We start from the raw sequence: 13,519 nt of genomic DNA, 5'->3' as shown, positions 1-13,519 counted from the left end.
AGGCCTGTCTATATCAGACATAAATATGCATTATAAGAAGCATATAGTAATAAAAACATTAATACAAAATGGCAACTTATTGTCCTCAGTAAGTTGCCATTTTGAGGCAACTTAAAATAAGTTGCCATTTTGAGGCAATAAGTTGCCATTTTGACATTTGGACAATATGCTCTTAGGAAAAAAGAATGAAAAATTGATAATGTATTAAGAAATGTAGAGCTCTACCAACTGGAAGGTAAACATGTACTTACAAAAAGACACATAAAAAATCCATTTTATTAACTCTGGGGAGATAAAAATATTCCTACCTAGTAAGAAACTGTACAGATAAAAATCATTACAGTTAGAAATGAACAGAAAAAGTAGAGCTGTGAGAAGTTTTAACATAAAGAAAATGCAACATACAACAGGAAATTCTCTCATTAGTTTTTTTCCAAAGGCACAAAATATCCACTCTCACTTAGATTCAGAGTTTATGTAAAAATTTACTTGTATTAGTTTCCTACAGCCACTGTAATTACTATACATTTGTGGCTTACAGCAACAAAAATGTATTTTCTCACAGTTCTGGATGCCAGAAATCTGAACTTGGTTTCACCAGGCAGAATCAAGGTACTGGCAGGTCCCACTCCCTCTGGAGGCTCTAAGGGAGAATCCAGAAGCTTCTTCCAGGTTCTCGTGGCTGCCAGCATTCCTTGGCTTATGGCCGTATCGCGCCTATCTCTGCCTTTGTAGTCACTCTGCACTCTCCTCGTCTTTGTATGTAAAATGTCCCTTTCTGCCTCTTTTATGAGGACATTTGTGATTATATTTAGGGGCCACCCAGATATTCCAGAATAATCACCCCTGTTCAAGATCCTTAACTTAATCATTCCTGAAAAGTTTATGCTCTAAGGTAACATTTATAGGTCCCAGGGATTATGAGTATATTTTACACGGCCATTTTTCAACAAACCAACAATGTCATAAGTCATTTCAATAACTATAATTTTGCTAAAGAGGCTAAGAATATGGAAACTATATGCATCTTATATTCTCAAATGAATTTTTTTTCCAAAATGTTCTCTACTTATATTAGTACCAACACAAATATTATAGCTCCAAAAATGTACTATTTAAAATAAAAATGGAACATTAAGACTCTAGTAAGAAAATCTCTAGGAAGTATAGTCTTAAGAAGTGACTAACTTTAGCTAAATTAAAAATATAATTCTTCGAAACCCAAGTTATTATCATGGCAATCCATTTCATTATGAATTTACCTCCAGATCCTAACTGCTTGTAGAATCTATATTCCAAATGCAGCTGTGGTGCTCTGGATTTCATGGGCTCCTAATTAAAAAACAAAGAACAATAACAAGTATTTAAGTTATTAAAAGATCACTAGGCCCCAACCCCAAATTTTATAAATCTTCGTGTCGACTCTTATATAATGTAATATTTTATTAGGAGGCATCTTTGCCTAAAGTTAGATCCATATAAAAATCAACTTTACTTTTTTCAATGTAAAATAAATTGATGTCATAAATGTACATATGATTAAGTGGTATTAGATCAGCATTAGGTAAATTTGTATGTTTGACTCTGACCCTGAAGAAAAGTATACTCCAAACATGACTAGAAGAATGGTGACTCTTACTCTATTTCTCCTGTTCCCAGGAATTTACCTCTGACCTGTATATTTCTTATGTAAAGGTCCTAGGATTAAGTGAAGTCATAGGAAAGTAAGAAAGAACAAATATGGAGACAAAAATTTTGACAGTAGCAACAATATATATATTTTTTTAATTTTTAGTTGCGATATATAACTTACAGTAACACAGTTCATAGCACTAGGTTAACTTTATATAACCCTGCAACCACCACCTCAAAAAAACCTTTAGAACATTTTAGCATCCTTCCCTCAGGGGTAATCACTTTTTTAAATCTATCACCTTTGGATTAGTTTTATTTATTGTTGGATTTCATATAAATGACATTATACAATATATGCTTTGTATGTATGTATCTGGCTTTTTTCATTCAGCATAATGTTTTTCAGTTTCATATACAGACACACATACACACAGACAACAGAAACAGAAGCAACATAGATTTTAGATAGAAGAAATAAATAATATATGTGTACAAATATCTGTATGAAACAGCAAACTATAAAAGAGTAACAGGAAATCTGAACAAGATCCAACAGGAAAATATAACAAGGTACCAAAATTTAAATAAAACCAACAGAACTTCAAGAAAATAAATAAATAAATAAATAAATAAATAAATAAATAAATAAAACCCTTTACAATAACCAATATTTAAAACTCAACCTGCCAGCAGAACAACACAACAGAAAAGAGAATTTAGACACTGGTAGATAGAAAAATGTCTATGGAATCAGAAAATTATATAGAATGCATCTATAGAAGTTATACAGACTGCATTATGAAGGAAGAGAAAAGGAAAATACAGAAAAAAGAGGTAAGAGATCTGGATAATATAGCAAGAAGGTCGAATATGCATTTGGTAAGTCTCAGGGGGAAAGAAGACAGAAAAGTGAGCAGAACCAATAACTAAAAAATAATTGCTATGAATAGTCTGATGAAAGATAACAAACCACAGATCCATGAGACTATGAAACCCAAACAGAATAACTAAAAAGTAATTTATAACAGCATATAACATAATGAAACTATGACCAATGACAAAAATTCAAATAAGAAACTAATAAAATCCCAGTGGAATAATTATAAATATTATTATAAAAGAAAATAATCGGCTCAGTTCTTGAGAGGCAGAATGGTAGAACAGTTAAAAGCACAGACACTGAAACAAACTGTACTCGGTTTGAGTCCTAAATCAACTATATTTACTACCTGTGTGACTTTGGCAAGTTGCTTAACCTTTCCGTACTTTTCAGTTCCCTCATTTATAAAAGAGGTATAAAACTTTATCTTTCTCATATATACATTTACATGTTATATAATACATATTAAACAATACATATAAATACATATATAATAATTAAGGGGATAATGATATGGCACAAAGATAAACTAAAAAGATATATATCTCCTTATATATAAATACATACACACATATGCATATGTATATGACTTGAAACAGTGCCTACCACATAGTGAGTGCTATATTAACTATAATTCTTCAGTTAACTATGTAAAAGTATCTAAACATAAATGTAATACAAGATGCCCACTTATGCAATCACTGATGAAATTAAATATATTATTTAATCACTAATATTCCCTAGGTAAAAACAGAAACCCAGATCTAACTTAGTTGAGTCAACTCAATTTGATTCCAGCACTTTACTAGCAGTAAAATTTTATTATGCCACTGTATAACAAAATTTACCTCACCACATCATGACATTTTCATTATTCACGAAATACAGGTTATTATATAGGTGCAAACAAGGTATGAGGGTGGTGGCAGAGGTCAAATTAACAAATTATCCTGAGACAAACTATCAATCTGAACTACAGTGATATTAAATATGTAAAAACCTTTATAAGAGATAGAGCTGAAAGTAGCCACTGAAATTTGCTCTCTGAACACGACTGTTATCAAATAATGCCTTTATTTGTACCAAAGTACAAAATTTAAAGCGAACATGACTCTATACCCTACTTCAACCTCATAATACTAGACACAGATGCAACCTCAAAATACTAGACACAGATGTAAAAATATTCCCAGTTCTTTAAAGAACACCGAATAACAATTATTATAAGTAGAGCTGATCACTGTGCTTTCAAAAGGTAAACAGAGGAAGAATGTCCAAAAAAAAAAAAAAAAATATATATATATATATATATATATATATATATATATATATATAATTAAGGGGACAGTGATATGACATGAAGATAAAGATATATGTATGTATACATAAGGCAGCTGGAAAATGACATAATAAATGTTTACCAAGGCATTAATGGTATCAACAAGGGTAAACAAGTTCCAAACCTAAAAATAGCAGGACCTAAGGGTCACCACTTAATGACTGAAACAGACTGTTTATTTGCTTTAACCTATCAGTTCAACATGCACATGCTCCCGTGAGTGGAGCTGCTCACTAGGGGCCGCTGCATCAGTAACACTCCATAGAGGTGCTGCCACACTTCCACTCTGTGCACCACCCCCACTCCCTACTGTGATCCCAAACTGACTCCCTTGTCCTGATTTCATGTTCATGAGGGAAGCTTGTAATTTTACCTTGCCTTTCTATATAGATCAGTCTATAGACAGGAAGCACATTACTTATACTAATTTGGGCATTCTGGACCTGGAATAGTAAAATACCTCATTACAAAGTAGAAATTGGCTCTTCCTAAATATTTCTGAGAGCTCGATTGATTGTGTGAATTGATTGATGACTGTGACTCTACCTCTGCCTAACAGTAATAACCTTAATGAGATGACCTAACCAGATTTTCTGTCATAAAGCTGAGGACCAGACCTTAAAATTAGAACTCCTTTAGGTCAACGCCCATCCAAGCCCGCACATCAGCCAGCCAGTCTTCTGGTGGCACCACAACCTTGCTGTGCATCTTATTATTTTCCCAGTGAAAGTAAACAGCTTTGTTGCGGTAGAACTTGGTCTACACTCACAAAGATAATTAAAATTAGGTAGTGCGGTTTCCTAGCTCATCCTAAAAGTTTTTCTATTTCTCCCACTTGCCGCTTCCTCTAATCATCTCTCTTTATATATGAATCTCACATTACAGTGGTTATATTGGCAGGGACAAGATTGAGAATGGCAGGCAGACTGGAAAAACCAAGCCATGCTTAACCTCAGGGAAACCTGGCTGGCAAAGCAGGTAGGAAAGTTGTGCCAGAAGAAAGTTATGCCTTATAAAAATTCACAGATGCCAACTGTTCCAAAAAGAGATGCCTTACAGCTGTCATACCAGGCACATTTAGGACTTGAAAACAGTCCCATGAGAGTTTGCTTTCCCTGTTATCCTCCACCCACATCAAGCATTTCTGAATCTCTGAAGGTCAAGCAATAGCCAGGTTTACCATATATAAAGAATCAGTAGAAAAACAGGTTTTGGAAGCTACCCGAAAATATATTTTCAAAGAATATAATTCTGAATACTAAGAACACTTTTGTCCAAATGCTTAAATCAGAAAGAGAAACTTTGCTCTATAATTTTTACCCAATTAAAAACGCCAATATGCCAGCTTCCTTAAATTAAAAATGCCAAAATTCAAAACTTCAATTCTATAATGCTGCCAAAGTAAAGGGATTGAGTTTTCATGACATAGAAAAACACAGACATCCTATACATTACCATATACTTGAGGGGCCTCATGATGCTAAGACTTAATACAAAAGATCAGTTATGCATATTACTTTCCGAATAAACATTCAAGTTATAAATGATATGAAAACAAAAAAGTAAATAAAATGTAAATTAATCATTAAAGAAATAACAAATTAAGGAAAAATAAAACATATGAACTTACCAGTTTAATTGCCACATATTCATTTGTGTATAAATTTTTCCCTTGAAAAAGAAAAAAAAAGTCAGATTCTATCAGTAATTGATTTTTAAGACATATTATGTAAAAACTGTACTCTGGGTAAAAAAAAGCACATAATACATTTAGATGAATCACAGGTTTTTGCTTGTAACTATTTAAAAAAACCTCAATGATGAGGAAATACTACATTTATGATCAAGTCAATGACTTAGTTAGCATTTCACCTGGATTGAGTAGAAAGTGATTCTAATACCTTAGTCCACTTACAAAAACAGAAAGATTCTTATTTTGTTGGAATATTGTACATAACTCATAAAGTAATCAATAGTCAAACATATGCTGAACTAAATTTTAAAACCAGAACTCCTATATAAAAACAGGAATATAAAATTCCTCTCCCTAGCACCACCTCATTTTCAATCCACTATTATGGGATGTAATCTTATGTGGGTTCATATGCAATCTAGTAAATAAACAAAATACATAGTAAAAAACCTGGACTATTATCACAAATGAAATAAAATTTAAAAAGTATTATTCAAAAATTGGCTCTGTAAACTAGCTAACTATTTTGAGGGGGAAAAAAGGGTTATTAGTACCTTACCTTATAACAAAAATAAATTCCAGATATTTTAAGAGTTAGATATAAGCCATAAAACAAGAAAAATATTTCTTTTATTATTTTTTAACTTATTTTTCAATTACAGTTGACGTACAATAGTATATTAGTTTGCTGTACAACACATTGATTAGGCATTTATATACCTTATGAAGTGATCGCCCCAGTCTAAGTCTAGTACCCATCTGACACCATCTATATTCCTTATGCTATAATTTACATGCCCATGACAATTTTTACAACTAGTAATTTGTACTTGTTAATCCCTTTCACCTTTTTTCATGCATCCCCTAAACCCCCTCACATCTAGCAACTATCAATTTGTCCCTGTATCTATGAGTTTGTTTCTGTTTTGCTTGTTCATTTATTTTGGTTTTTGGATGCCACATATAAGTGGAATCATATGGCATTTGTCTTTCTCTGTCTGATTTATTTCAGGCAGCATAATACCCTCTAGGTCCATCCATGTTGATCACGTGGCAAAATTTCCTTCTTTTTTGTGGCTGAGTAATATTCCATAATGTACATACACCACGTTTTCTTTATTCATTCATCTATCAATGGACACTTAGGTTGCTTCCATACCTTAGCTATTGTAAATAATGCTGCAATGAACACAGGGGTGCATATATCAAAGAAAAAATATTTATCAGCCCAAAATATGAAAGCCTTTCTCAGTATAAAAAAAATTAAAAAGTAAACTAGGTCAGATTTTATACAGATTTGATTGCATAAAATATTTTAAACATCTGTATTTTGAAAAACTTCTACCATATACAAAGAATAGGTAAATGACAAACCAGAGTAAAGATTTAATATCATTAGTATGTAAAGTGTTCAAATGAATTAATCTTTGCATTGGCAAACAGAAAATAAATCTAGGAAAATCCACAAGTAAAATATTATGGAGAATTCTGGAAAAAAATAGTATATAAAGACAATTTGATATATAAATTAATGTGTCTTTATAGGTATAATAAAAAGAATAATAATAGAACAGTATGTGATTTCTGAATTTCCAGTATTTTTTCAATAAGCATGTATTATTTTTACTAGAAAAATAGAATGATAGTTTTTTTTTTTCAACTATGATGCTAACTGGTCCTGGTCACCTTGACTACTGAACACAGAACAGGCAATCACCAACTTTCACAAATGTGATTTTCCAGCATACCACACCTAACTTCCTTTTGTAAAGCAGTTGATGAATGGCAGTAATTCTAGGCAAAATTTCAGTCTCAGACCTGTTGCCACCATTGTATAGGAGTGTTTGTTCATACAAACATTATAATGTTTTTCTGAATTTTGTCCTTATTTTATAAAAATGAATGAAAAAAGAAAATAAGCATTCATAAATGCTAAATATTGGGTTGTCAGAAAAGTCATGATGTATTTTGCCTATTTTTTCAAAGGTCATTTATTTATATAAAGAACAAATATCCATCAATGATATATTGCCCGTTTTGTTCGACAGCCTTTTGCCATCTTTCAGTGAGCTTCGTAATTCCTCATTCATAGAATAACCTGTCTTTATTTGCAAAAAACTGAACAAGGTGTTGTTTTACAGCTTCATCTGAATTGAACTTTTTTATCACACACAAGGAGTTTTGAAGAGAGCGAAACAAGTGGAAGTCTGATGGTGCAAGGTCAGGCGAGTATGGTGGGTGTGGCAACACATCCCATCCAAGCTCCAAAAATTTTGATGGGTGATCAAACTTGTGTGTGGTCTCGTGTTGCCGCGATGGAACACAATTCCTTTACAATTAACAAGCTCTGGACGTTTCTGGATGATGGATTCGTTCAAACTGTCTAACTGCCGACAGTACACATTTGAATTGATTGTTTGGTTCCTTGGTAGGAGCTCGAAAAACACAATACCTTTAAAATCCCACCACACTGAGACATAACCTTCCTCTGATGAATGTCTGCTTTCGATGTCGTTTGAGGCGAATCATCACATCGGGACGAAGACCATTTGTGCACCACATTGTTGTAAACAATTCACTTCTCATCACCAGTTATCAGTCGCTTCAAAAAAGGATCGTTTTCCTCACATTTAATGAGCATATTGCAGATGTTTATACGCGCCATCAAATGAACTTCTTTGAGTTCATGCGGGAACCCAAATATCGAGCTTGCTTACGTTTCCCAGCTTCTTCAGGTGGTCATGAACACTTGAATGATGGATATTCAATGTTTCTGCAACCTCTCATGTCATGTAACGTGGGTTTGACTCAAACAATGCCTTTATTTTGTCTCATCAACCTCGGTGGGCCTCCCTGACTGAGGAGCATCGTTGAGATCAAAATCACCAGCATGGAATTTCGTCAACAATCATTTGCTCTGACATTCTTGTAGAGCATTGTCACCATAAACTTTATGCAACTTTTCACAAGCTTGACGCGCATTCTTCCCTTTATGGAAGTAAAACAGTAAAATATGGCAAAAATGCAGTTTGGTCTTCCATCTTCAACTTGCTGTAAAATCTCCAAAACTCAACCAAATCACTCAATTTTTTTTAGAATGAAGCTAGAACTAACAGCTGTCAAATGACATAGCAATAACATAGATGCGAATGACTCTAGTACTTCCAAAAATAAACTAGTGCCATGTGTCGCAAACATGCATCATGACTTTTCCAACAACCCAATAGCATAGGTCTCATAAACCCATTATAGTTGGCATACAGATGAAACTCAATAAGAGTACCAAAAATGATTAATGTTAAGCTGTACTCAGGTACTCACTGAGCCCATAAATACAAAAAAGTTATTAGAAAACATGTTTTTAGTCAAGTAGCTTAGCATTTAGATGTGCCTTCATATACATTTTCAAGAATATATTACATATGAAATTTCAGACTTCCTCTAGTAAATGTACAGTGAATAATTCCAATGGTACAGTGAGTACTTAAATTAAGGAACTGATGTCTAACAAAGGAATAATTCTGTTTTGCGTACAAAGATGTAATTCGTACTGCCTCAAGACATTATCTTTTCATAACTATTTTGTATATGATAGTTCCTCACAAGTACACCAGGGGTAAATATTCATAGGACAAGAAGTTAGGTTAAATACAGATTCCATAGAATCCAAGTATACCAAATATTTCTAAAAGTACTGTTTTTGCTGGCATTTTACATGGTCAAACATCTACTTTCATATCACAACAGAAAGCACTAAATCCTAAAAGCATCATCTTTTTTTGAACGTTAGAGATTCTGCTGAACTTTGAGGGTTATGTTTACAAACATGAACAATGATGCAACAATACTACCAAAGCATTTTTGTCACCTAGCATAGGCACAGGCCTCTCACATAGTTGGCTTTTAATTAATACTTGTTATATGCATTAACAAACAAATGCACAAACTGTATGTACAGTATGAGTGAGTGAAAAGGAGCGTATGTATAGAGGGAAACAGTTAAGAAAAGGCACCAAATAGATTCAGGCTAACGGATGTTTTAACCCAATTTTAGAAGACATTTCCAAAATTTGGTGCCATATTACTCGAAAAGATGGTTTTACCCATTTTGTGGTATTTATATGGTAATTATTATAGGAAACTATGTTATATAAAAATATATATGTTTATAGCAGGGACTATTATTTACTCACCAATATCCATGCTCCCCCTTCTACAACAATAAAATGCCCACATTTTAAAATGGTTGTCCAGCTAGAGACTACATTTCCAGCCTCTCTTTCACCTTGCATAGCCATGTGATTAAGTTCTGGGTATGAGGTATGTCACTCCCCACTCCCAAGAATAAATGTGTGCTCTCCTGGCCCTTTTTCTTCTTGCTGGTGGCTGGGAGATGGCAGCAACTGGAACAGTGACCTTACACACAGAGATGAAGTCACATATTAAGGATGCAGAGGTACCCCAAAAGCCCTGGGTGCTCTCCCGCTGGTTTGTGTTATGTGAGAGAAAAACAAGCGATTTTGCTTAACACCACTGCATTCTGGATCACTCTGCCACAGCATCACAGCATCATAGTCTATTCCTTATTATTATACTTCTCAGAGAAGTGTTATTATAATATGTTTCAGTTAGGAACAGAAGTAGTACATTTAAAAATGATGAATCTACTCAAACTTGCATGTTTATTTGATATATAGTGTATGGCCTGCAGAATTTTCAACAACTCAAATATAAACAATAAGAATTATGAGCAATATAGGTATAAGAAGAAACAAAAATGAGAGAAGTTGTGGAAACTCCTGTGGTATATTTTATTATGTCAAGTTATGATATCTTATTTCAAATATGATGATTCATAAAGCAATATATAACACCCTTGTTCTGTGTCCTTTTCTAGAATGCTCAGTCAGGTGTAGCCACAACAGGGGACACAGAAGAGGATCAAGATTACAGTTTATTGTGCCCACATATCCTAAGAGGGGGTCACAGGGGAAGCATCACGTTTTGGTCAGGTGACAGTCGGGAGCAAGGGGAGAACTTAGGCCAAGGCCTTTATTGGAGTTTCTGCAGGAAAGGCATGGCAGGGCAGGAGAAACAGTTTAGGGTTGGCTAGTTTCAATAATTCTTGTCGTGAATAATTCTGGTGGCCTTTGTGCTATACAAATGGTCTCTGGTTGTTTGTATCTGGCCACGGAATGATTAAGGAAGAGGAAGACTGCCTCCTGGAGTAGACAAGCCAGATAGAGGAGGTATGGCTCTGGACTGTTGAGTATGCAGATCAAAGGCATGCTACCAACTGAGAAATGGGTAGCCCCAGGAGGGGCAATCTCTCCCCAGCCAGAAAGGTTTGGTAAGATGTCAAAACATCTTAAAACATACACAAAAAGTATAAAATATATACAGAATATATAAATCATATACAGAAAAAATTAAATATATATACAACACAACTCTATATTTTAGCTAGCTACATTTGGTCTCATTCAGTGCCTGTTAAAAATATTTCTCAGGTAAGTGTTATAATATGCTTTGACGTTCTAAGCTAGAAATACATCTATTAATATGCAGAACACAAGCCTTACCACCAATACATATAAAGATAAAATAAAACCAAAAATACATTAATTCATCATTGTACAATAAAAATATACATAAAATGATAGTAAAAACATTTACTTAAATTTAATTTTAGAGTATTATTCAAAATGTTTACCTATTTTTTTTAAATATCAAGGCCAATTTTTTCTGTCCAAGTTTATTTTTTAAAATAATTACCCATAAGAGTAGTTTTAACAGTGAGTAATACTGTCTCTCCTTGGGCATTTAAGGTTGTGTGTGGAGGTGCAACACCTATTTAGTGTCCCAGAGGTCTGAACTTCTAAACACCACGCAATGTGTGGAACAGTCCCCTACAAAAAAAGAACTGTCCAGCCCAAAATGCCAATAGAACCTTTGCTGAAAACCAGTTACCTATGACATGTATACCCTATATTCTATCTTACCCAAAATTAAGCACAAAACTTTTAGTGCCAGGAATCAAATATTCAAGATGTGTCTATTAATGTGGTCTTAAAGAAAGCACTTTAAGAATCTAAACCAGCTTTTACCATTAGCATGTTTACCCAGGTATAGAAAGAATTATGCTTATAATAACTTTTTCTGTACAGAGAAATCATTTGGGGCCTTAATAAAAAGGAATAAAATGCCCCTTTATTTAGTAGTTGATCAAGGCTCAACTGTATATTATCAATATACATAAAACACAGATACATATATTTAAATAAATGTATACAAATGTACAGTAAACAACCACAGTTAGATCCATAGACAGATTAGATATAGATAGATAGATAGATGATGGATGGAAGGAAGGAAGGAAGGAAGGAAGGAAGGAAGGAAGGAAGGAAGGAAGGAAAGAAGGAAGGACTAATAAATCATCTTATTCCTACTATTGCTTATTCATAGGCTACAAAAAAAAGGGGTATTTTACAGCTTTTTCAGCATATAGCATATATAGTTTCAGTATATAGTACATATCATTTTTCATACGGCCTTAGTCAGTCAAAATGATCCACTAGATATTTTTGTGTGTATGTATACACACACACATACACACACATACATACACACCTATATATATGTATATATGTAATTATTTTGAAATAAATTCTATAAAACCAATTTTGAATTAAAATGGCCAAAGTACTATAGCACTGTAGTCATATACGCAAAAAGAGATAGAGCAATAGACATAGTACAAATATATATGGCGTAATACATAGCTGTAGAGCTAATTTATATAAATAAATTTTAAAATATATACATAAAACATGCCATAGTTTTAAATTTTTTTTTAATATAGCCTGTTATCATCTTTTAAATGAGCAGAACAATCACTGTTTTTCCTAAAATCTGTGGGCATAGTGCTGGTCCTTTTATTATGTATTACCTAAATTTAATCTTTACCATAACCTAAAAAGTAGAAATAATCCCATTTTCAAGTTGAGGAATTTGAGGCCCCAAGTGGTTAAATGACTTAAGTGTTCCACAATGAATGGCAAGGGCAATGATCCCTCTATGTGATACGTTCTGAATGGATGGATGATGGTGGCTCAAAGTTGGACAAGTAAATAAACTGGTGTTTTCTAACTTCAAAATCAGAAACAGTTTAAAAATTTCAAAATATCGAATTCAATATCCTTCAAACAATAAAACGTCAAGATTAACCCCTTCAAATATTTGAGTCTCTACTAAAATGGAAGAGTGTGCCAATCACATCATCTTACGTCTATTACAAAATATGTCATTACCTTTTATTGGCTTGCTTCATTTAAAGATTTAATGTACATTAACTACACAAAGCATTAATAAAATGGAAGAGTAACTACAAATTAGGGAGTTTACAAGATGAAAAAGAGAAGTAGTTGAATAGAGAAACATATACTTGAATTTCTTTCTAACAAGCCAAGTTTTTTTTTTGTTTACTTCTGAAGTTTCCACTCTGGATGGTCCACTGACCAGAACCCTCAAAGTACGTCAGTACAGACTCCCATATCCCCATGCTGCCCTCCTTGTTTTTGTTCAATGAACAGTCACATTTCTAATGTACTAGGAGTTAACTACCTAGATTTGGGCCCCGAGTCTGTCATTAAATTGCTGTGTGACACTTGCAGGTAATTCCCTGAGTTTCAATTTCTCTAAATGTAGAGTTAGGAGGTTCAATTACAACAATGTTTCCAAACTTTGCCTGACTAAAGAATAAACTGAATCAGTAATTTGTGTCCCTCATTAAGAAAACAGATTCCTGAGCCCCACCCTGTATAACTTGGGGGGTGAGGTAGGGGATAAATTACAACAATGCAGATTTTACTGATTTTTATGCAGTTTCAGTATATTACCTTGACATTAAGCCATACATATCCTCACAAACTGATCAGTTACTAAATGTTTTCAAATCTGAAAAAGCAGCCTA

The 13,519-nt window shown here is 33.5% G+C and overlaps 1 protein-coding gene across 9 annotated transcripts in view; it reads right to left on the bottom strand.

Moving 5' to 3' along the window:
* CSNK1G3 (casein kinase 1 gamma 3) overlaps positions 1 to 13,519 on the bottom strand; it is a 113,023-nt gene that overhangs the window by 62,477 nt on the left and 37,027 nt on the right. For all 9 annotated transcript variants that reach the window (XM_019635385.1, XM_019635388.1, XM_019635387.1 and 6 more), the window contains exons 3-4: positions 5,485 to 5,525; positions 1,263 to 1,332 (exon numbers count right to left, since the gene is read on the bottom strand). In XM_019635385.1, the coding sequence (XP_019490930.1) occupies positions 1,263 to 1,332; positions 5,485 to 5,525 (111 nt within the window). The remainder of the gene's footprint in view (positions 1 to 1,262; positions 1,333 to 5,484; positions 5,526 to 13,519) is intronic.

The sequence above is a fragment of the Hipposideros armiger genome, unplaced genomic scaffold (genome assembly GCF_001890085.2).
Source record: "Hipposideros armiger isolate ML-2016 unplaced genomic scaffold, ASM189008v1 scaffold_21, whole genome shotgun sequence".
NCBI lineage: Eukaryota > Metazoa > Chordata > Mammalia > Chiroptera > Hipposideridae > Hipposideros > Hipposideros armiger.
Note: the sequence above shows the minus strand (reverse complement) of the source record. Positions and strands in the feature narration are given on the sequence as shown.